The sequence below is a fragment of the Falco peregrinus genome, chromosome 9 (genome assembly GCF_023634155.1).
Source record: "Falco peregrinus isolate bFalPer1 chromosome 9, bFalPer1.pri, whole genome shotgun sequence".
In the NCBI taxonomy this organism is placed as follows: Eukaryota; Metazoa; Chordata; class Aves; order Falconiformes; family Falconidae; genus Falco; species Falco peregrinus.
In genome coordinates, this window is record NC_073729.1 from 30,548,385 (window position 1) to 30,574,103 (window position 25,719).

A 25,719-nucleotide genomic window follows, 5' to 3' on the forward strand; every position below is an offset into this window, starting at 1 on the left:
TTTAGAAGTGAATTTGATTTAGGAGATTTGCTGGATCTGCAAGAAAATGACTAAGTAAAATCCACTGCCCATTCAGGGAGTGGGGCACGATAACAAAGCAAGATAATATTTCTAATAGCAAAATTGAACACTGTGTTTTAAGGTACTTTAAATATGAGGAGCTGAGAGATTCTTCCATGTTTCTAAAAATACTGGGTACAAACCTTGTAAAAGAACTAAAAAAGAAAGAATCTTGAAATAAAACCTATCAAACTTCAGAGCTGAGCCAAAGTCCACTTAAATGAATTCCCCAAATGGACTGCAAAATTAATTTCACTGGGTTTTGAATCAGGCCAGTAGCATCTAACTATGGTACAGCTCACAGGGGATGCACTCGACCTCTGTGCTAAGAGGAGCCATTAGGCAGAATAACAGCAAGTTAATAATGAAATTCCAGGCTTCTGCTTGGCTGACTGGATCACCTTGAATTGATTTCAAGTAGAGATTATCAATTATGCCACCCAAGTCAGGCCAGGCAAGACTGGTCACATGCAGTCTCTTTACTGACCTCAGTGAGTTTACATTAGCTAGGAGTGTGACTTGGAGAGTTGTGATTTACTTCAGCACTTTGCAAACAATTTTCATTCTGAAATGTTCAGGACTTGAATTGAAAAGCCACTTTGTTTGCTGCTGGGGAAAAGTGACTCAGAACATAACAAAAGCCATATTTTTCCTGACTAGAAAGTTTATTTTTGTGCTTTATAGTATTAAAAGAAAGCAAACCCAAAGGATTATGGAGGCTTTACTGTCAAATCCCTTTTATCCAGAAGGCTCTTCTGAGCTGAAGTGAGCTGTTAGGTCTTGCTGTGATTTTTCACGGCTAGATACAGAGATGATGGTTCCCCAGCCAGGCTTGGCATGAGTGCACTGCACTGCTGCTGGTACACAGACTCTTAGGCAATCACTGTTTCAGTGTCTCTCACTTCCCTTCGCTCTTCTTCCCTTCCCCCATCTTCCTCCTCCTTCTTCTTTGTTCTTCTTTCTCTGCATTTCTGCTGACAGTCCAGCTTTCATCCCTTCTATGGTTGTGACCTCCTCTTGTCAATTCTTGTCCTCTGCCTTCGTGGTTAATGCACAGCTTTGGTGTTCTGGACTTTGCTTCTATTCTGAGCTTTGCCACGAACTTCTTGAGTGACCTGGGACAAGCCCCACTCTGTCGGTTCCTCATTCCTGAAGCTGTTGCCTCTCAGAGTGGGTATGCTGTCCCAGTCTTTGAGCTCTCCTGGAAGGGACCAGAGGAGAACATCTCATAGCTAACAGAATTGCTCTTTCTGTGTACCCCTTCCAGCTTCCTGCTGCCACTGGTGGCAGGACCCTTCATTATTTTCTTATCTTCCCCACTGTAAAAGAAAGTATTTGTCCTTCTTCCTGAGGCCATGGTTTGTTCTTTGCTCAGAGCTTTCACTGCTCCACAGGGCACATAATACTGGTGACTTAACACACTTAACCTGCTTACCTCCTACCTTGTAAAGACAGGAGCTGGTTCCACCTCCATAGGATTACAGTCAAATGTGTGACCGTAGCTTACAAAGCTGTAAGCTCTCGAGGTTGAATAGCACCAGCAGTGTAGCCAAAGCAGCATGGACCTTAAGGCAGGTGATGGCAAGTATTTACCTATCTTCTTGGGTTGGTTTTGCCACGTGTGAGGACCTCCTTGTGCAGTAGCTGCACAAAGGGTACCATCCATCTTGGCTACCTCAATGGTAACTTTTGCGTATCTGTGGCTCATTTCTGACTGTACTGCAGATACAGAGACATGCCATGTGCTTTCTTGGAAGGAGACGTTTGCCCTTATTCTCCTTTTGCTGATGCTACCTCAGAGCCAGAGGTGCCTAGCCCAGGCTGTGCAGCCCCCTTGCAACTTCTCAACTTTCCCCTCCCAGACAGAATTAGAGAATTTAGGGTTACTGGAAGGAAGGCTCTAGCTATCAAGTCATAGAAGTTGGATTTGGAAATGCAGCCATTAGGGAGATTGATGCAGGTTAGACAATGCCACACATATGTATACCTTTATACATATATATATTCCTCCATATACCTCCATATTTCCCTGTAAAAAAAAATATCTATACCTTTTTGATATCAAATAGTGTAAAGATGAATACCCAGAGGAAGGGACCATTCTTGAAAAAATGGCAGAGAAACCTTTGTTACACATCTCTGTCTCAGCGATTCATTACTGTTGGAAGTAATTTGGGAGTGAAGATAAGCCATGTTTGGGATCCTTCAGGATGCATCAGGTGACCAGGCTAATGCTGGCAAGCAGTGATAAGCTTCAAATGCAAGTGAAAGCCATAGGATGAGAGAATGCTTAGCATGTTTCAGCTGGTGCCTCGTCCTAATATTATTCATAACCAAAACCACCCTCAGTAGTAAAAGTTACACAACCAACCAGAGAAATATGTTGACAAACAGAGCTCAGTTCTTCCAGGACCTTCAGAGCAATCAGATTAGCTCTTTAAAGCACAAACCCAGTTAAAAACTTAGTTTTTGCAGCACCGTCTAAAATCCCTTGGTAGGGCAGGATGGAGAGAGAGGGTGACCTAGGGCTGGGGGCACTGGTCATGCCCTGGGCTGCCCACGCTCGTGCTGCAGAGCCAGAGGTTCCTGTGTAGCCTGGGGAAGCCACTGAGCTACCGTGTGCCACAGTTCCCCATCTGGGACACAGAGATACAAGGCTCTTTCCATAGACAAATAATGGACATGTAACTGTTGTCTTGGATGTTATCAACTTGCCTGCCTTAGATTTTGTTCTTCTTTTCGGTTAAGTGGTCATGTTGTGTGTTTTTTACTTCACAAACAAAAATGATTGTCATTATTCAAATAGTAACTCTCTAACCACATCTGACAGTCAGAACTGTCTGCTTGATACAGCAACTCTAAATTATTTTTGGTGCACCAGTAATCTTTGATGGGGAGGAGAAAAGCAAGGCAGATGCTTGTGTAGTGGTTTATCAGACTGCCGATCAGCAGAGATGTTTTATAGTGAACTCATGTATTTCACAGAAAATTTCAGACACGGCAGATACTTCTTTAGAAAATGGATCTGCAGGGTGTGCAATGGGCTGCTTGTAAATCACCCAGCACTTTCAATCACCTTTGCTACAAACAGTGAGTTAATTTGTGCAGTTTTATTCCCCACCACAAGAACCATTGCCCTAACCATGGGTGTCAGCCGAGACCCTTAGTAGTGTGTTAGATCCCTAGATTTTCTTTCTGTGTTTTTCATTCAATAACAAGAAAATCCGCAGTCTGTCCTCACAGTGGCATGAAATGAAATTCAAATCCCTTCTTTCTTCTGTGTTCAAAAAGAAACTTTCTTTTCTGACCAGCATTTTTCTCCTTAGGCCGGTAGCTGTTAGGCACAAGCCCGAGCATGGTGTACCTCCAGGAAACCCTGGGTCTCCTGGGGACCCGAGAAGCAAAGCTACTGTGTCAGCCCTGAGTAAGCAGCAGTCAGGGACTGTGCTCTTTCCTGCCAGCTTTGGTCTCTCACCGCAGTGTGCAGCCCGCTCTGCATCCATGCTGGTCCTGTGTGCTCCTCGGGGAGAGCAACGTGCGTGTGTGGATGAAAGGAGAGGGTCAGTACAGCCAGGAGGAAAGGCGGGACGCAGAGGCCCCCCTTGCAGCCAGCATGGTCCTTAAGGTTTTGGCTCGGGTGCTGACACGTTGTGAGCATCTTGCTCACCCTCCCCAGCCCCTGCACGGTGTAGGGAGGAAGGGGTGGCCCAAAGCCAGCCCTGTCAGCTTGCTGCCAGCTGGGGATTTCCCTGTGCTGGGGGAACCTCAGCTGCACGGTGAAGGCAGTTTTAAGCCCTCCATGCATTAGAGCAGTGCAGCTGCACTACCAGGGGCCAGGGGTCCAGCTAGCTGCCTGCCTGGCTGTAGAGAAGCTGCCTTTCACTCTTAACATTGTATTGATTTCATCCCCAGAGAGCACAGAAGATGGTGGCTTTACGAGCATGTTTTAGCTTGGTTTGTAATTATTTTCATCATGTGTCCACGCACACAGTAAAATAGCAATACAGGGCAGAGGGGAAATATTCCTGCTTCCTGGCATTTTAGACAGGAGTGAATTTGAATGTTGCAAATGGGCTGTGGTTCAGTTAGAGCAACAATTTGCATCAAAAAAACCCATGCTCTGTTTTTAATTAGAACTACTTTTCATAGAAGGTGTGGTCATTTCTGCTCAGGCAGAGTTTGACTAAGAGTGAAGCATGTATGTTCTCCAAAACATTGCACTCAAACACTAGCAAATCTATGTATTCATCAGACTAATTCTTGAAGCCCTGACTCATATTATTCCAAATTTTCTGTTCTCTGTTGAGACCTTACAGTGCTCCGTGGGTACACTACATGCTTTATTTTTGGATCACTGCTGTTGTGGGTTTGTGTTGCATTAGGATATAAGTGCCCCAGCTGTAGGGCAGAGTCTTGCTTTTCTAGAGGCAATATGAAAAGAGAACAGAAAGGTGGTTCTGCTCCCAAAACCCTGTAGTCTGTTGGCAGGAATTAGATTGGTATATCAGGAGGAAAGTCTCCTGGGTTGTGTCTGAGCTTGGTCTTTCAGCCAACTATTTAACTTCCCTGTACCTCAGTTCACCCTTGTTAGACAGTATCTTGCTATCCTTCCCTCTAGAACAGTTAAGCATTTAATTCATTCATGGTACTAAAACTCACATGGATTCTCAGAAAAAAATGCTGCAAACCTGAATAAGAACTAAGTATTTGTATTGTTATGGCAGGCTGGCATCTTTTCTTCACCTCTAGAGACAACTTGCCATTCAAAAATTCAGACAAATTCAGCCCCTTTTCAAGACTGCTCTTTCCCCAGCAGTCTTTCTGAGTGTTCTGCTGCCTAAATACATGCAAAACAAAACAAAGAAAAAGAAAAACTCATACATCCAAAATCAGCAGTGGAGGAAGGAAGAAAATGAATCAAGTGATTAAAACCATAGATCCACTGGCACCTCTTTGTTCTCGAGCTCAGGAATCTTTAATTGGTGCAGTAAGTGCCCACAGGCAAGTTGTGTTACAAAGCATTTCCTGTTCAAAAGAACATGCAGACTCCATTAGGAGACCATGGGCACGGCCGCCAAGAACTGACACTGCAGGATGGGTACGTGAACCATCTCTTGGTGGCTCAATGGGCAGGGTCCCACAGCGGACTGATGCACCACGAAATAAACTCCAATTCTAGCTATTTGCTGGTGGAAGGCATGCCACCGTTTGAAGGCTAAACCAGCGGACTGTTATCAGCAGAAGGCGCTCCGTTTTCAGAAGGCATCAAGCAATTTTCAGATAGTTTTGAAATGCTGGCAAAGAGTTACTTGAAAAAAAGAACTTGTTCATGCAGTTGGGAATTGAAAGCTTCTAAACCACAATAAAGTCCTTTCCCAGACTTGCTGTCCATTTACTCCACGCTCATGGCATTCCTTAGATGGTCTGAATCACAGACAGCAGACAGCTCTTATAAAGACGACCATAGACACCCATCTGTTGGAAGACATCTGCCAAAATAGACCATGCATTTACTTTTATTCCTTCAACCAACTTTCAGTTTAAAGGGATAACAACAATAACATTTTTTAGTCCAGTGACACTATTCATCCAGTGCAGAAAAACTATAATGAATTAAAATAATTGCACTGCAGAAAGAAGCAGACAAGCTTTTCCCCAACTCTTACAGATGGGTGGAGAAGGGCACAGAGCTTTTAAGTGAGGTGCACCACCTGATGCAAAAAGTCACTGGTAAAACTGTAACTTGCCTAGGGAATCCCAGGCTGCCAGGTCCCCCCAGCTGCATGTTCTCTAACATGTTGCACTAGAGGGAGGGATTGTCAGAGCTACTCTCTCCTTTTTCTGGCTTTCCACTGGACTCACTCCTTTCATACTGTACGTATCAATGAATACTACTTGCTTTCTAGAAGTGAATGATCGATTGTTGGCTAGTAATACTCCACCTGTCACTGACAACAGGTGTGTCTATTAGAAACACTCTGGCTTCTTAGGGCAAAGTCTGGAGACGGAGCAAAGCTGTCACAAGAGCAAGCCCAGGATGTAAGGAAGCTGAAGGTGGTCTTCCTGCCAACTAGGGGTGATGCTGGGTGTTTTGCACAGAAATTCTTTCAGTTCAGTCAAAATAATTGTTTTGACATTTTTAAAAAGTGGGGCCTTGGAATGAGGAGCAAGAAATGTGCGGGTTGGAAATGGCTTATAACAAAACTGTGCAAAGCAGAAAAGGGGGTTAACTCCTGGAGCCAGATTCCCCATTTTGCATTGAACCAGAGAAGCCTTCTCTGGAAACTTTTAACAAGGCTTGTTTTACACTTAGGCAGCTTACCACATAATTGTGCTGGTTAAGGTGGTTGATTTTTTTGTTTTATTTTGCTAACACACCTATTATGGTAAAAGCCCTTGTATAGACACAGCTCTGTTGGTGTAAAAACACTGGAATCAGCACAGCTTATGCCAAGTCAGGGAACCACCACCAGCTGTTTAACTGAAAAGCTTTTGTACTGGGATGACACTGCACTGGAAGAAGGGTTTCCACCAGCAATGCCAGTGCTGCTAAGCTGGCTAAACTTGTAGGGGTAGCTACAGTTGATGTAATGTAAGGGATTTTCACATGGGCAATAATTGCATGAGCTCAGCCTGCTTGCTTTGTTATGTTGACCACCTCAAAATGAATCCTAGCGTTAGCAGCTTCCAGCAGAGGTGATGCAATGGGCTGGATTCATTCATTAGAAAGATGCTTTGATGAGAGTAGTTGTACCCTCCCTTAAAACTATATAGGGAACCTGCAGCTACGTATGTATTTGTCCTCCTGTTATCTCTGCTTTAAAATTAGCACAGTGTAATTGAAGAAGTATAACCCCATCCCCATGGCAGCTCAAAGCTTTTGGCAATTCTTTGCAATTTCATTGTGAGTCTTGGAATATTTATAGCGATGTAAAAGTCCCTGTGCAGGTGACTGCAGCAAAATACCAGAGTTATTTTTTTCTTAGTGATATTTTTGAGTCCGATCAAAGAAAAACGAAAACATTAAAAATATGAACCTTGGTGTTTTGGTCTTTCAAAATCCAGGCAGACAAAAATGATGCAACTTTGGGGGCGGGGGTTAGTTGCATGATTTAAAAACCAATCTCATGATTATTAGAGGCCTGACTCATGAACGCTGAATGCCTGGCTTTGGCATTGGTGCTCTTCACAGTTTCATTTGTTATGAACCGTGTTAATGTTAAGAATGTGCAAAGGTGAGAAAAGGGTAGGGGTCTTTTCTCCCTTTAAAGCTCAATATAATACATGGGAGCATTCATCTGCTCCTGTGATGGCTAGCGAAAAGGCAGCTTGAGCTATTTTTGAACTGCACTTCTGAAATCTTGCAAGCAGCTGCAAAGAGCCCTGCTGCTTTGAAAAGTTTGGACAACATCTGCACATTTCTTTAACTATTGTGAAATAAAATGCCTGGCAAGAATAACCATCTTAAAGATATATAGTCTCTTTATGGTGCAAACTGAAAGCCATTTATAAAGACTTCTACTACAGAAAAATAGCTGGATTCTCAGCATTATTCACATAAGCAGAACTTTACCAGTTAAGGTCACATCCTGCCAGGCAGCATGGATAGTTAGTTGATGGGGGACTTTTGTCTGTATAGATTTTTTTCTCTCACAAGAATGAAGACCTATAGGTGATGAATTTAAAATCCATTTTTCTTCCACCTGCTTTTCATATGGCATTTCTTACAAAAATATAATTATTGTAATTTGTAGATCACTGGCCAATTTTAAATAAAAAAAAAAAAGGCTGAATCATCTGAACTTCCCATCAAAGTTAGTTTTCTTACGAGAACTCTAAGTAGTGGGAGCTGCTTTTCTGCCCAGCAGAAGATGGTATGGCCTGATATTCCCTGATCATTTTATAGTGCTGCTTACTCACCACTTCCAAGAGACTTCTGTGCTCTAATTTGGATGCAGTATGTTTTTAGAGGAATTTTAAAAGCAGACTGGACCAATGGACAAGAAGACAATCTTGCATTAGCTACAAGAGGTACTAGATGACCTGATCAGTCATTCCTACTTCTCTGGTTTGAAAAATAAGCAGCACATCTGTAGTCGTGCCAGCAGGAGAGTCAGAGATGAGGGAAGAAGAGAAAATACTTGAAGACCATAAAACTCCTTTCCCAGCTTATTAGCTCTTAATTTGAATTTTCAACCAGCTGCTGGCCTTCACACTCCTTTTCATTCTGTAATATAACTTCTGTGTTTACCAAGAAAAAAACAGAGGAAGGTAAGAGCCAACCTAAAATGTATAAACAATGCAGTTGTGTCTGAATCATCGGTCCAAGTACCCCCCCCCCCATGCTTCAGTTTTGCAAGCACAGAAATCTGGGCATACATCCAGCTGTGGGCATACATCCAGCTGTGAATTTCACAGATGGATCCTCTCTCTAAAAGTGGTCTGCACAAAACCCCTAAATCCAAGTACTCCCAGCTTTGAAAATACTCATATCCTCCAGTTTAGGTGTGCATCTACTAGAAATGCTAGTGTCTGGCAATTAAATCTCTCATCTCTATATAGTTGCATGACTAATGGTCTGATAACAATTACTTTGAAAACTTGGTCTTGAGTTAGATTTAACCAGTGTTAGGTATAAGAGTTAAATCTTCAGCTACTGTTAACTAGAGTAAAACCACTGAGGATCAGAGGGCTTCAAGAATGATGCCTATGTGACTCAGCAGGGTAACACTAATTCACTCAGTGAGAAACTGGTCTAATACTCTCCATCTTCCTGCAGGTTCTCCTAATCCACACAGTTCCCATTTTAATCAAGACATGTCTTCTTATGGGTTTTTAATTTGGAAACTTTACACTCCAAAACATAGGCTAAACTCTGCTGTCAGCTGAACATGATTTCTTTAGAGTGAAATCGTAGTTCAGCTAGATGTACTGAGAAAAGTATTATTGACTTCTGCCTGTGGATGTTGAAGTGAGTGATAAGTTTGCATCTGAAGGAGAATTTTTCCACATGGATAATTGTCAGGTGTGGAAGCGAAGGTCAAAGTGGACTGTCCCTTGCTTCCACCCAGCTGTGTGCATTTGGGCATGCTGTGACTTGTGGTGGGGGGATGCTGGTGGTGCAGCGGGTCTGTCCCAAAACTGTTTGTGCACCAAAGAGGTGTGCACTGCATGACCAGAAAACTCTGAGGTCCTGCAGAAACAGTCAGATGACATCACAGCAAAGTGACAGCACAGTTTAGCCCTTTTTCAGTGCTTACGTGTTACTCTGCCTTTTTGCAAGGACTCTGAACCCTCACTTTTAACATGCAAAGAATAATTTGGGCCAGGGCAAAAGCAGCAGTAAATTAGAGGAGTGTGAGTTTGCAATCGTTCCCTCTGATCATCTCTGCCAGGAGAGTCTAGTCAAAGATTCCCAAATTGTGGTGTGGTTTCATTTGGTTTCTTAATGATGAATGACTTCATCATCCGTGAATGAGTAGAGTCAAATGTAGGACAAATAGTGAGACACATGAATGACTCTTATGACATTTGCAATGTCTCAATGGGTGCTGGTTTATTTAGGTGGTTTCTAAGTTTCTTTGGAAAGAGTGAGAATGACTAAATGAAGGGGGAGCCACTTTAGAAGTATGGGAGCCAATGGTGAAAGTATTGTGACAGTTAAACCTCCCTGGGTTAAGTATCTGTCATTATGAGCAACACAGCGTCAGTTATTTTGTAAGAGCCCAGCTCCAGGAGACTCCATAGCCACAAGGCCAGAGGAAGCTGGATGATGCATCAGATGTTGCATTCCCTTTATGGTCAAATACCTCCCCGGTGCTCGTGCTGGGTCTTCATCAGCCACTTTTGGGTTTCTGATTCTTATCAGGAGGCAGCAAGGCTGTTCTCTGAAAGTGTCTGTGAAGGTCCTAACATTGAAAGCCACCTGCCCTCAGACACTCTGTGTGGTGGGGTGCATCCAGCTTGCCTGCAGGCAGCGCCTCCAGCCGCTGCTTCCCAGGGAAAGGGGCACTGGTTTACCTTCACAGGTCTGCCAAAGCTCCTTAAAAATAAGGCACGACATTTCTATAGATAGATGGTCACCAGCCTAGGAGTCTGTCGTTAGGACCTGGGGAAGTGCCCCAGTTCAACTCACCTGATAGGAAGCAACTATAATTTTGTGCAAATCAATGTTTGCAAAGGTTGGAAATAGTTTGCAAACACTGCCCATTCTAGGCATTGGCCAGGTCCAGTGAGCAAACTGGCTTGGTTTAAACCAGAACGGAAGCAAAATGGAGTAGCTGTATTTTTTAATTGCATTGTGTTGTATCGGTCTTTTTTCCTTACAATTACATTTTTTTTCTTGTCTGGGTTCTCTCTCACACATGTTTATTTGCTTTGAGTGGGGTGCAGTCTTATTCCTTGGAAAGCATCCCAAGATACTGATTTTCAGCAAGCAAACTCTAGGGTGGATTTTCAGCTAGGTATGCTGGGTCACGTGAGAGTTCTTCTCCTGAACTTATCCTGCAACTTGTATGTCTTCAAATAACTTATACTGTGTTTTCAGATATGTTCCCTTTTTTAAAAAAAGCCATTGATTTTAATACAAATAATCTTCAGTATATATTTTATAGGCAATTATTTTAAAAAGCACACAAACCTATTATTAGGTCTGTTTTAGAAATTAATATTGTTGGACCTTTGTTTTCTATTTGATTACATTTCATAGCTTTTTGCATCTTCAAAAATAGTGGAAGTTCTAGATCAAGATTAAGCCTTTCCAAACATTCAGGCTGCTCTGATAATGGTCTTTGTTTAGATATAGCATTAAATGCCCCTCCAACTTCTCCTGTCATGCAGAAAAGCATCTCTGCTTTTCAGAAACCATTGCTGAGTGTGAGTGTCTCTGTGGAAAGGCTGGAAGAAACCTCCTCCTGCGTGTGACATTCCAGTGCAGCTCTTGCTCTCGGGGAGCATGTCCTGGACACGCAAATAATCTAGTCCTTAATCACAGTTAGGCTGTAACATTTACTAGCATTTCGGTAGATTGTGGTCAATATAACAAGACATTCATTTCCTCCCATGTATGCAACAAGAGATGCACACAGTCAATGGCTGGTTTATTACAGGAAGCTGGTGTTGCCACACGCAGGCACGCTGTGCTGAGGCTAGCTCAGCTTGGGAGGATCAGAGCCTGAGGAACAAGAGTGATTAGCCAAGGCAGCCTCTCCCCCAGCCTCTGCAGCAAAGGTAACCTGCGTTGTGCCGCATGGACCAAAACCTATCAAGGCTTTTTCTTTTCAAGATGTACGCTGCATTCAACTGACAGGCAGATGCACTAGTTATCTGGGGAGTCCCTGTCTGTGGCACCTAGACAAAAATGCTTTGGCAGACAAATAAGTGAGGAAATTAATTTTCTTGTCTTTAGAAAACAGTGCACACCATCACGCCTGGATAGATCGAATTTGTTATGATAGCAAAACAAGTTCTATGGAAACCATTGTGAACCCTGGAGAGAGGCTGCCCAGGAGAGTTGGGGAAAGCCGCTTTTGTTTGTTGTGCTTGGCATTGGTTTTCTCTGGATGAAGATGCTTTAATTTTGTGGGGAGACCCAAGAGAGCATTCCTCTTTTTCCATACCAAAAAGCCTTCCAAGCTGGCATAAACGTCCCCTCTTTCCAGCTGCTCCTTTCCAAACACACAGTGCCTCCTAAAGATAGTCTTTACAGTGGCTGGGGCTGGTGGAAAACATGAAGCCTGCATGGATTAGCACAGGAATTCATTTGGGCTGACGAATTGGGTTTCCCTCTATAAACAGCACTAGTGTTTTCATCTTCTGGACAGCACAGCAAACTTCACGTCCTCTTGCTCCTCGCCCCGTCTCTCCCGCACTGTGAAGTGCCTGCATCCAGGCCAGCTGCGGTAAAAGACACACTAAGGCCTGCTTATGGGGGATGGAAAATGGCGTGTGTTCAATGAAGCATTTTCAACTATCTCCCTTCTCAGACGGGTTTTTTCCAACCCTTAAAAGAGGTGGCAGAGTTATTTTGGTTTTTTTTCAGTTTATTTTTCTTTCCAGGTAAAAGGGAAATTAAAGTGATCCCTTCTCCACTGGTTTAGTGACCTTACAAGCAGCCCACACTGTATATTTTTTCTGCTTTGTTTGACTTCAGCTACAATGTGCTTATCATCTGCAGGAGTTAGGGTTTCTCTAAAGAAGATTTTATCTACCCCTTTTCCCAGGGCTTTGGGCACGTAGAGGCTATGTTGCAGGAGTATGGCCCTGCACTGCATCACTGCCTCCTGCATCCTGCCCCTGCCAAGGAAGCACCCCTCAGCATGGCACTGAACACCTCTGCTGCATTTTGTATTGCATATACTTTTGTATTGCATATACTTTCTTTTATAGCTTATTTGGTAAATATAATCATCAGGGGTTATTAATTCACCCAACATTGTTTCCATCATTGTTTGGGATGGGAAAGACATGTAAAGGCCAATTACGTGATCAGGCTACATTTAGTGGTGGTTTGTATTTACCTGACTATTCAGTAATGGATGAGTTTGTCCGTGTCACTGAGTAACTGAGCATGGAATTAGTTGTGTGGATAAAAATGGGGGACTTGGGATTCAGCTGACAAATGGAAGGATTGTTAAAATAATAAAGCCCTGTCCATTAACTTTACTTGATCATCGTGTTTTCACATGTATAACCCACACCCCATTAAAAGTTTTTCCTTGGAAACAAGTCTCAGCAAGCCCTACCTCCTCATAACATGCTGTAGTCTCCTCTGCCGTTTCAAGGCACTCTGGATCCAGCTGTTCTCCACCTCTAGCAGGAGTGTCTGCTCTGGGATAGGGGAAAGAAGAGGGGATTATTGTGACCTCGAGAGAGAGCAACCGGCTGAAATGGCAGGGGTAAAGGCATTACCCTCATTCATGTATAACCTGCCTTGTTGCTGAATCACAGTCTTTTTATAGATAACATAGATTATACTCATGGCAGTATGGGATTTTAAAAAACAAACTCTGCAAAAAAGCAAAAAAACTAAAAGTGGATAGCAATGCCAAAGTGTTTTGGAAGTTTATTGATTTACGGTGTATTTATTATGCTGCAGTTCACAGTGTAAGCATTGCCATACTTTCAGAAGTTGGGGTCAGGATGCTGTTGGCTGCAGCTGAAATATTTTCTCTGCCACATCATTTGATGTAGGTACTTATTTGTGCAGTTCCTGATCACCACATTCTCATCTGGTGTGGCTGCGATGGAGTTAAGCCCTGTTCCCATTAGAGTGACGAGGAGGCTGCCCAAGGGGAGCCCCAGGGTGCTCCCAGGAGAGGAGGTGCTGGCCAGGACACGGGCTTTCATGTATAGTTGCTTTAAGCAGGCTCACTGGCTGCCAAGGGTTTTGCAGCTGGAGCATCAGCCACACTAAACCACATGAGGAAAACAAAACCCAGCAGATTTCCAAAATACTAACAGCTGGATGCAGATGACATTTCTGAATCAGGAAAAAAAAAAAACAGAAGGCCAAACCAAAGCAGCCGCTCTCATGTTGCTCTCTAGCCTCCTTCCAATGCTGCCCCTACGCAGCGGCAGGGCCAGGCTGAGCGCCTCAGACAAGTGGGTGAAGGAGAAATGCAGCCGGGGGGGATGTTTCTGGGGCACCTAGCACAGGTGATGAGAAGGGGGAGAGTGCCAGCTGGAGATGGTCACCCTCATGAACCATAAAAAATGCCTTTGTCTCTGCAGCCAAAAGGCTGCAGCAGTCCTGATCATCCTTCAGATTTCAGCCAGGGTCAGCAGTGACCAAACCTTCTCTGGAGACTCTGCTGACTGTTGCTATTAACAGTGGTGATTTCCAGCCCAAATATAAACTGAGCTGTTATTTTTGGTGTTGATTACAGTCATGTCAAGGGGACCCCCCGAGAGGAAAGCCCCGTTGTGTGACCTGTGGCTCAGCCAGGGCAGAGCTTGCTCCCACCCCACCCTTCATGCCGACAGGCTCGGCAGGGCTGTTGGCTGTGGCTTTGGCTGTGAGACGTAACTGATCTCTGCTTGACAGGGATCTCCCAAGGTCATTGGTTGCTGTCAGCTCAAAATGGGGGAGCTTGTTTTTAGGTTGCTTGATGTGGCTCTTTTGTAGTACCTAGAATACTCCCTTCCCTTTACCAGGAACTTGCCTTTTTCACTGTTGCTGGGCTCAGTGATGCCATGGCCAGCAGGTAATTCCAGCGTGGTTCGAAGTGTTGCACCTGCACTCACTGCCAGGCCGTCCTGCAGTGCTGAGTAACGCTGTGAGAGCTGGAGCTGGCTGGGACAGGCTCTGCAGCACATGCTGCAGCCCACAGCCAGGTCTCCAATCCTCACAAGCTACAGGACAGTGCAGGTTACGATGGGCAGCTGTCCTGTTGCTGTCTCCCCACCATGGCTGCTCTACCGTCCTTCCTCTCCATGTTGAGCCTGTGGCAAAGCACAGGAGCTGGTGGTAGTCAGCCATCAGAGCTGTTCCCATGTCCTAGAGAAGAGATTACAGTAGCACTGTGCAGTGTCGCTCCATGATGGTGATGATGGTGAAAAGTCACATCATGGTGCTGCAAAGACACACTGTGAGCCTTCCTCATGCTGCTGCTGCAAGGAGCATGCAAGGCATCAGAATTGCCTCCCCAGTCAGCCCTTAGTAATACAAAAACTTCCCATTCTTTTCTTGGCATCCTAAAGGACACACCTCAGTTCCTGTTGCAGGACATCCTCTGTTGGTGTTCCCCAACACCTGTTCCATCCTGTCTATCAGGGCAACGGTCTAAGCCAGATTCTGAGAGGTGATGCGTGCTTGTCTCTTTGTGTACTTGACTTTTTAAAAAAGTGGCTAGATGCTTAATCCACAGCGATTTAGTTGAGAGTTAGCTACCAAAATACCTTTAAAAATCTGGCCTTTTGGAAGATATCTGGTGGCTTCATACAGTTTCATTATGCTGTGTGTGTTAGCTGGGGCATTTCATTCGTGTTGGCAGTCGCTCTCCTTCCAAGACTGTTCAGAAAGAGTTATGGTGATCTTGGCCTTCAACTTTGCTACTGCTGTGTCTTCCAGCTGTCTGTGGCTAGTTCCCCAACTGCAGGACAAACAGTGTTCCCATTCAATCCGCGTTCCTAGCCGAGGGGACGGCCTGCCAATTGCTTCCGAGTGTGTTCTGTAGTCAGATGAGATCATATCAAACGTAAGCAAGTTTTATCTTTATTTTAGGCAAGAGGCTGTTTTATCATGATGTGGTTCCAAAGCCTTCGTTGTTTGGTTGGAATTCACCCAGGAAGTGTAGCGATGGATGGTTAAATGCAAACTAATAGGTTCAATATGAGCTACAATTGCAGAGCTCGTGAGCTGGCTGTGCAAACCCGTGTTTAAAGAAGAATGTTGTCATACAGCTGATGAGAACTTGGGAGTGATTAGGAGGGTCTTGCTAGGTACTTGCAGCATTTTGTAGCATGCCTCTGAGACACTCCAAGGAGCATAGTATTTTGCCTCCTGCCTGGGTTGCGTGGGGATACACACAGCTCTCAGACCTCACAGTTGAAAAAATTTGGGATGGCTCATCATTAAATCCAGGGAAGGATTCCCTGGGGCAGTCTCTTTGGGTGGTTGTTCCTACATCTTGATCTGGAACTGGGATGGGAAGTCTGGAAATAATTGAGGACTAATTTCTGAACAAATGTAGGTTATTGCTGTTGTGGTGAGGTTGGGAATTGCCCAACCTCAATAGCACCGGCTGCACTTCAGCTCAAGATAGTCACCTCAGCAGCTATTGGACATTGAAGAGCTCAGTTCTATTTCTGGTAATTTATATCCCCCCCCACCCCCCATTTCTTTTCTCTTTTCATACTGAGAACAAAAGTTTTCTCGTTTGTGCCATTGACTCAGATTGAAAGTTTGAAGTCTTTGGATGATGCATATACCTTTTTCTTATTCTCTTAAACTATTTACTGTCAGACATTCCTGACCATCTTGAAGTGAGATGCAGTCAGTTACAATATCTGCTCCCCATGGTCTTTTGCACTCCTTTTTCTAGTTATAGGTGTCTCTGGTAATTAGCTCGCTCTCTCAGTTCATTATGGTCTCCAATTTATACATATACTCTGTAGTATTATGTAGTATTTTTATTATTACATTATTTTATGTTAGAAACCCCTGCAAGGATGAGAACTCCGTTGTGGCAGATGCTGTCTTGACTCCAAAGGAAAAAAAGCAGTTTCTGCCTCAAAGGACTTAATGAGTCAAAGTACAAAATAAAAGTAAACAGATGGATGTGGGCAGACGCGCAGTATCTTGTATGTGGCACCTCCTCGACATTGTTACATGTGCATTGTAACACTCTGTCAATAACCACTTAAATATTTAATGGTCTGGAGTCTTTCCAGCTAACCTGAACTGTAGCCCCAGATTTAGGCGCTCAGCTGTCCTGGACTCCCATTGCCAAGACGGGCAGAGCACTCCAGCGCTGCCTGTCGCTTTCTGTCACCTGCAGAGGCCGTTTCTGATACAAGGGCTCCTAAAACAGCCCTCGCCATTCAGTGCCTAACTCAACGCAGGGAAGAATCTGGCCCCAAACATTCATTTGCTGAAGGATGCGGAGTCATGATAGAAAAATAATCACCGCACGAAAGTGATTTCATGTGTTCCCCTGCTCAGTGGTTTTTTGCTATGAACAGTGTGCCTACTGGCTGTAGCCCTCTGTAAAATGAAGCACATAAGAAACATATGCCTTCTTTGCGCCCACTGTTCTGAAGTTGTTTGTGAAAGCAGAGTAATTGCAAGCAGAAGGTTATTTGCATGCCTGTTGCAGAGGAGAGCTTGGTTTGTCTGGCAGAATTCTTTGTAGGCCACTTGTGCATCTTCCCTGTTACCCTGGGACAGTGATTTTCTGCTGGCTCTTTTCTCCTGAGAACCAGGCTCAAAATTCAGTTCAGACACGTTTGGAGGGAAACCTGGTTTGCCGGAGAGGCCTGGGTTCTGCAAGAATCCACAAGCCCTTCAGCGGGGACGCTTATGAAGTTAAGACACAGCAGAAGATAAGATGCCAGAGAATTAGAGCCAGTAAATAGTTTTGTGGATTAATAGACATAAGTGCTAGTGCTCAGGGGAGGAAAATAGATTACATTATTGACTGTTCATCCCCTGCAAAACTGCCTAAAGGGAAGGGTAATATGGTTTGTTTCCCCTTAATTAAGTATTTGTTAAATGGTTTGTTTCCCCTCAATTAAATATTTGTTCTGGTAGTTCCTTTGTGACAGAAATAAAAAAAAAGCAGCGCCATTGCCTATTCTTGTTACTTTCAGCTAATCCTGAACATGCTGTAACTGTTCTTTGGTTCCTACCCCCCAATTATTTCCTGTAAAAAATAGCTTTCTCCCATCCATTCTCTTTTCTCTCTCTGTTTTTGAAACACTGTGCTGAATGACTCATAACGCCTCTTAGTAAATAGGTTAAGTCTAGGAGAATGATGAAACTGCAAAGTGACATGTGAATAAATAGTGCTATCGCTTGTGTGCTTTTCCTGCTGGCAGTTACTATTTCAGAGGCATTGTGGTATCTATTACCAATTTCATTAGCTTTCAAACCATGAGGTGCAAGCTACTGTAAGAAAGAGTCATCACCAGCCTCCTTTGGTTTTGCTGTTTTGAATCTAGAAGAAGTATGTCTTAATACCAAATGGCACTGCTTATCTCAGCAGTTATGCAGCAATTCGTAAGGTCCAAACCACACACACAAAAATAGATGCGAGCACAGTTCACCCTTGTGCTTTGCAGGAGCAGCAGCTGCTGCAGTGTCAGATTAAGAGTGAGAAGTGACAAAATGAAGACTCTTCTTGTGTTTCTTAAGCTTCAGTTTATCAGCCTAATAGTTCTGTATTGGTTTAGCCAACTAATGTGGTTGAAGAGAATGTACTCCATACCCTTCTGGTATAAGTTTTTGTATATTTATTTATTATGTGCATATTCTACTCGGAATATTTTTCTCGGTCTCATTGCATGTTAACTGAAACTAAATACAAACTTCATCTTTTCTCAGTAACTTGCTAACTATCAACTAGAGAGAGCCAACTTCATGACTCAAACACGTGTCCCTTCCCTTACAATTTCAGCCAAAACTATCTGGCATCAAAGTACTGCAGAATGAAAGTCATATCTAAATATATGTGAGCAGAAAGTCAGTCAGTTAAAAAAAGACTTTGTTATGGAAAGCTACTACAAACCAAATCCACGGTGGCCTGGAGTTCCTCATCACACCCAGGCTGATCTAGTTTTCCACTTTCAAGGTATCCTTCCCAAACTTGCTGCTAAGACTTGTAGAACTGCACAAAGCTCTCACATCTTGTTGCAGTCCCTTTATGTCTTATGTGTAGCAATTAAACAGACTTAAAGGGTTTATCTAATAAATAAAGTGTATTTATCATCATCTTAGCAAATTTGATAATAACAAGAGTTTTTGCTTCATATTCATATAGTTCCCGACAGTGTCAGTGTTAATATTCAGAGCCAGTCCTTTGTCAGGTAACCCATGAATGAGATTGGAAGTGCCTGGCACTGGGTGCCCCCCTGACTGCCACCCCTGGGGTTCTGGTTCAGTATGTGCAGCGCTGTGGACCGGGCAGGAAAAAGGTTCTGAGAATGAGATTTAAAGAAACGCCCCAGGTTGATGGGGTGTCTCTTCCCGTTGTACTCATGCGGTGACTAAGATGCAACTCCTCTAAATTAAGGATTGTTTACAGCAGGGGGACTGAGCCTGCAGATGAGTTCCAGGGGCTTCCCACAGTGATATGCTGAAGCCTAACAGGGCAGGAGGGAAAGGGCACGAAATTATGCCTGAAGGTGCACTTTCCAGATTGCCAGCTGGTGCGGATTCTTCCTCCAGTGGATGCATAGGCAGGGTTTGCACCTACCTGAGAATCTTCTGATAAAACGTTAACAACCAAATGCTTAGATCCATCAACCAAACAGGAAATCACACTCTGGAGCAAAAATTGCTCTTTCTCTTGCTGTTCCAGTCAACAGGCCAGGATGAGAAAGCTCATGCATGTGCGCATGTGTGTCCTGCAAATATCACATAATCCCCTTTCCTGCCTCATGGAGAAGGTACCTAGAAAACTTAACTCATTGATTCCCACTAGTTTCAAACAGGGATCAAATGGATTAAATAACTGAAAGCACCACAAACAGCACCTGCTCAGCCTTAGAATTCTTCCATTCAGCTCACTTTAGGGCAACATTTGGTGCCTGTTTCTACAGGAGTATGTCGTTTGTAAGCAATATAGTTCTCCCATATATTGTTTGCACTTTGGATTTCAGTCGTTTTGCTACTGGTCTCAATAAACTGGTCTTCCAGGGAATTAAACAACCAGTTAACACCCATTTCTTTTCTTAACTGATTAACTATGTGAAAGTCCTCTGGCCATGGAAGTGTAAGGATTTTTTACTAATCACTTACAGGTTCAGGTGCAACTTATTACTGATTTACAAGATTGTAACCATTTGTGTAACAAGCTGAAGTGAAGCGTGGCAAAATAGGACAGGCACTCAACAGCTCTGTGCATGGCAGGTAGTACTGGGAGAGCAGCACAGGTTTCGCATTATCTCCACTGCTGCAAAATGCTTTGTTTTCTTTCTTCTGTAAGTGGTCACTTGTATCACTGAGGAGAGCTTGGCTGGAAGGAACTGCAGTAACAATTTCTGTCTGAGGATAATGCATGAATAAACAAAAGCAAAGGCTTCTTTGTCTAAAAGAAAATACTCAAGCTACCAACTGGCTGGGGACACCAGTCCCAGACTTCCCACACACTCAGTGGAAAGAGCATCTGTGCAGCTTGTCACAAGTGGTACCGCAGAGTCTCCCAGGACAAAGCATCCCCAGGGCTGATGGATGCTCCTTAGTCTCCTGACTTTAGATGTTCAGCAAAGTCAGAACAGGTCACTGTCTTCAGAGTGGTCTGTGTTACCTATGTTGGCTCAATTTTCTAATAGAAATACTTAGGACATAATTTTTAGAGGTACTGGGCACTCCAACATTGTCTGACATATATAGGTTTAAAGGTTTTAGCTTGGTAACTTAAATTGTTGCCTACTAGGATTTTGAGTTCCTAAGTGAGCTCAGCACCTCATGCCTTTGGTAGTTTGAGATCTAAACTACCTAAAGGACTTTAAAACATCCCTATAAGGACTTTTGAAAATGACTGCTCTCTACTACATCCACACTCTTAGTATAGGCTCATTCTTTGCAGGCCATCATCGTTTCAGGCTTTTTTCTTTTAGCGTGGCATGTATTGTTGAGGTTCCCTGGATGTGACCTTCGCAGTCTTTCTGCATTTTTCAGACCAAAGCAAACCTGTAATAAATCTGGTCCTGCAGGGATAATTGGACTTGGCCAGGGCCATATGGCAAGATGATGTTATAGCAGAGGCCCAGCCTCTGGAATCCCACTATCCAGTTGTCTTCTCTAACTACTAGGTCATGCTTTTTCCTGACACTTTTAACGCAGTTGTTTTGTAGTGGTAGGCTGTTGATCTTTCTGCAAGCACACTGACAATAATGAAAGTACTTAGAAAATCCTTAACGTTTCTGGGGTAGTGTCACAGGCGATTTGTGTTTTGAGTATTCCCTTCTTGATAGTTTTGATGTATAGTGCTTTGAGGACATGGATTTTTTTTTTTTTTTAGCAGAAATGCTATCTTTATTTTCTGCTCTTTTCTTACAGGCACACCCAGCTTCCTGTTAAAGATTTTGGGTAGGATAGTACCACAGATACTGATTGTTTTATTTTTGCACCTCACTCTGGAGCTATATTGAAATATAAGGGAAGGATATTTAAATGTCTTGAATGAAATCCAGATTCTGTGAATCACAAGTTTAGATACTGATTTCAATTGGGACACACTTTAGCCAAGAATATGCATCTTATTTAAATTCTGTTTTCCATCAGATATCTATATTATGATGTTAAATTCATGGAAAGATGCCGATGGGTTTTGGGTCTATTGAAACTACTATAGCAAAAATGCATCATGGGACTTGAATTGTCACCTAGTTGGAGATCACTGACTTCTTCCAAGAGTTTGCTTAACTAATGGAGATGACCTGGTTGCTGTTGGGCTGCATGGTGTTGAAGAGGTTTATAGTTTACCCAGGCTACGTAGATTACAAGCAGGACAAGGAAGAAAAGTTGCAGGGTGCATCTATTTGCATTATTTCAATAAGGAGGAGTAAAATCTTTTTTGGGTATGTAATTAAAGTAAGGCTTTACAGCTAAGAACCTCTTAGTAGTTATACATCCCCATTTTCCAGAAAAAAAGCCTTTCATTGCTGTTGATTTATAAAACAACCCCCTACCACACACACACAGTATTTTTCCCCAGCACAGTTTGTTGGGTTTGGGCTCCTTCTGCCTGATACACCTACGTTTGTATTTACTAGTCAATTAGTTGCTCTGCTTGCATGTGCAAAAGCTGATTTTCCAGGATGCAGAATATAAAATAGGCTGTGTACTGAGTGGTAGGTTCCAGTGTATGATACGTGGCTGCACAATCTCTGGGAGCCAAGTAAAATATTTCTTTTCTATATATAGTCACCTGAAGTCCAGCAGCAAAGACACTTCTGAATCTTGTGCTTAAAACTAACTTAGTTTTTAAGAAGCACTTTTTCCTTCTTAATATTGTAGTTACTTTTTAAAATTTCCATATGGTTTTGCAGAAGTGCCAAATGCTTTCACGGTGAATTCAAAAGAAATCTAAAAAGACAGAAAGAAAATGAAACAGCATTTTAAATATTGCCATTTTATGAGAAAAAAATGTCATCCTTTTGTGTTTGAAGCAAAGACTGTAACTTTCACACTTTCTTTGCACATACCTTTCCTGTTCTTTACAATTAAGGCGAAGTCTAATTTACATGGCCACTGTGGTTAGATCTCTTATTTAAAAGGGACTGACTTTTAGTCTGGCATAAATGTGTCATGTTTTATTTGGGCCACTAAGATGATAATATAACTGCATTTTGCAAAAGGCAGTGACTAGTCTTTGACCTGACTTACAAGATGCATGGACCTCCTGTGACTCTGAAGTCTCAGATCAAATTATCAGCATTTCGCATGTTTTGTGATCAATTTAGGAGTGTTATTTTTTGTGTACTTATTTTTAGATAACATCAGTTGAGAAAAGAGGGGGAAAAGTAAATCTAGTGCTGGATCTGAGCAAACAGAAAGGTCAGCGGTTAAGTTCTGCCTTATGTATTGTATATGCTGAAATGTCCTTTTAATAAATTAAATCAGAAAATGAAAGAGTAGCTGAAAACTGTAACATTTGGCCTTGCAATATAGGTCAAAGGTTACCTTTTTTTCTCAAAAATGGTTTTGCAAATCTTTTTCAGAGCTGATAGATACACACCTTAGCTGGATACAAAACATTATATGAAAAAGAATGACTGTGATCTTTGATCCAAGCAATCAAAAAGAAAGGTAATTGGTATTTTTCTGCCTTTTCTCCAGCTGTGTGTTTCTCTTAACCTTTATTTATTTATTTTTTCAATTAAAAAGTCATGCCCCTTTTTATTTGGCTTAAAGGGTTTAAAATCTTATTTGATTTAATTTTTTCATTCTTTTTCTTCCCCATTTGTGTACCACAGAGCTGTCCTGAAGTAGCTGGGGGCTGGTGGGCAGGGAAGGAGAGATGGGGTTGTGCATGCTGGGCTAAAGCATCCTGACGTTCCCAGGCAGCAGCTAGAACCACGTTAAGACCATGGTTTGCCTGGTCACGTTTTGAGGGCACACTAAAAATTCAGGGTTCAACTTTCCTCCCCAGTCCCTGTTGTGCCATTAGTTCCTCCCTGCATGTCTCGTGTTTGCTCTGCATGTAAAAACATTTCTTGGCTGCATCAGCAGAGCAAACATGGAATATTGCAGGATCCCTGCCCGGTGCAGGGAGGAGCCCGCTGGAGCTGAGCTTTGCCTCCTCTGACAAGACCCCTCAGCCTTGCAGGATCCCCAAAGGGCACAAGACCCCAGTCACTGCCATGGGTATAGTGCTGTGACAACATTGACTTCACTGGTGTTATTCCAGATACATATGTGGAATAACACTAGTAAAGTTGTTACTCCAGTGCATGTGTGTGTATGTGTGTGCACGCATGCATATGAGTGTGTGTGCACGTATATAATCAATAACAAAGAGCCTGACTCATTGCCAGCTAAAATTGGAGACTGTTTTCTGTCTCTGGACTACTAGTTGGAGCTCGGTATTTAATACAACCCACTATCATCCCACAAGTGAATATACTCCAGATTTCTATCTGAGAGGATGTGAATTAGAGTCTTAAATGTCTTTGAGGACTGGAGCCTGAGAGACTGACTCTAACCCATCAAAGCCGAGTGATTAGAGGAACACAGAGATTCTCCCATGATTTCAACCAGCCTCTTGCATTCAGCTAACTTGGGAATCCCCAAGCACTGGGGCAGTTGTAATACTATGACAGCAGTATCTAACAGAGATACGCTGAAGGGATTCAGGCCTAACTAGGCATTTCCTTGGTCCGGATAGCTGACGTCAGCTGTAATTTCAATATCCTTTTCTATGATTTAATCTTTCATTATCTTTGTGTATGGCCTTATGGCCCCATTTAATCATTTTGCTCTCATTAAATGGATCAATAGCAGTGTGCTCTAGAGCTGCTGCATGCTAGGCACCTTAAATAACAATGTTTTATTTATTAATCACATCATCTCCATTTCCTCTGGGCTAGAAATGAGCAAATAATGAGAACTGATGCTTGAGATACATTTTAACCATGCTACCAAAAAAAGACAGGTGGGAGTTCAGAACAGCAAGTTCAGCGCATGATCTCGGCTTCTTCTAAAGTTTAGGTATCTCTCAGTCTGCTGATTTTGTTCAACCTACTATTGAAACCCAGATCACTGAGATTACACCCGGATCTGGATCTGTGTGCTCCCAAATCTGGAGCAGATCACGAAAGGTGTGTGATTTCACTAGACTTAGTCCGGAGGTGACTCTGACCTGAGAGAGAGATGCTTGCCTTGGAATCTATTCCTGTTACATTTACATATTCATTAGATTTAGGGGCTCTGGTTGTAGATGAGGGCTTTTTGTGCTGGGACAATCATTGACTTACACATCTTGCCCTTAGAGCTGCCAGACTAATGTTGCCCAGCTTAAACTGCACCTAACTTCCCTCACCATTTGAATTTAGGTGAAATTCAGGGTGGCTACAGGCCAACTGATGAGAGGGAGCTCTCTTGTCATCCAGAGGTTTACAACAAAAACCCCATTTGCCACCCATAAGAGCTGGCACAGAGAAAGCCCAGCTCTCTGAGCACAGTCCTGCAGCCCGTCTATAGGGTTAATGTTTCATACTGTTCCCCCCGCAACTTTTAAGGCTTGGCAGGTTGTAATGCCCCTGTAACTTCAGCCCACAAACCCTACTGCTGACCTCCCATGCAACACGTAAGGAGGGAAAGTGAAGTTTGCGGCTGAGTAAGCTTTTTACCACGCCGTCCAAGCTGCCTGGGGCTGGCGAGCAGAGGGCCTGGCGCTGGCTCCTGCTCTGCTGGTGCTGTGCAACAGGTTCCACTTTGCTTAAAGCTCAGGCAGGGAAACAGAACCAGAGCTGGACCCCTCAAAAGACTGTCGGTTTAGTAAACTCCATTTAATTATCTTCTCATTTTTCACTTTATATTTAACCCTTCCTAAATGAAGGTGATGGTTGGCTCAGATATTTCCACGAGTGGTGGCTGTATTAAATGAAAGGAAACTCGTGCACAGTATTTTTTGGTACACTGGCTGCTAAAACAAACGTGTTGATAAATAAAGCGGCCCTCAGTCTCAGCCCACTTGTTTTTAGAAAGGAAATGGCCCTGTAAGAGTGGGTGCCCACTTCTTTTACCTCACTGCTATTTTTAGCTGAGGCTGTGAAAAATTTCCATTGAAGACCTGCTCCTCTCATTTCCTGGGTAGAGCAAACAGGAAGCTCTTAGCTGAGCTGAAGGAGGTTTTTTTTTGCCTGAAAGTGGACCAACCTCACCTCCCACTGGTTGTTTGCTTACACTGCAGAGCAGCAACACATTAAAAACGCCACATGTGCTTTATTTGCAAGAACTAGCCCAAAAGGCTGGTAGAAGCCAGCTGGTGATGGTGGCAGGTAGAAAGTTGGGCAGCAGGAGAGGACAGGAGTTCTGCTGTCAGTGGTGCTTTTTTGCCTCTGTCCTCCCCAAGAGGCACCAGTCTGGTTGAAATCAGGCATTCCCTGCCTGGAATTAGAAAGAGTTAAACTCTGGGCTGTTAGTGGTGGGATTTTTGAGCACAGAGGGATGGAAACTGTCCCTTCAGGAGATTTCACTGTACGTGGACATGCAGAGGGCTGCCTCCCTGCTCCTCCCGTCAAGCACCTGTGCCACGCTCTGTGTGAATACTAAGTTCTTGAGAAGTATATCCCACCACAACAGACATCCGTACAGTAATAAGGTGGAGCTTTGCACAGAACATAGATTTTACTTTCTCAAAGATAAATTCCATTGCACATAGAGTGGAGGGAGATTTCAACTACTAGTTGTAACTATTGAACACTAATACATGTGTTCCCCTTCCCAGAAGCAATAAGAGATTGGGCATCAGCTTTTTTAATTGTGGGAAG

At 43.3% G+C, this 25,719-nt stretch overlaps 1 protein-coding gene across 5 annotated transcripts in view; it reads left to right on the plus strand.

Moving 5' to 3' along the window:
• NFATC2 (nuclear factor of activated T cells 2) overlaps positions 1-25,719 on the plus strand; it is a 101,178-nt gene that overhangs the window by 68,481 nt on the left and 6,978 nt on the right. Inside the window, exon 10 of one of the 5 annotated variants that reach the window (XM_055814186.1) lies at positions 22,447-22,534. The exons of the other annotated variants lie outside the window; for them this stretch is intronic. Coding sequence (XP_055670161.1) covers positions 22,447-22,490 — 44 coding nt within the window. The 3' untranslated portion in view covers positions 22,491-22,534. The remainder of the gene's footprint in view (positions 1-22,446; positions 22,535-25,719) is intronic. 5 annotated transcript variants of the gene reach the window in all.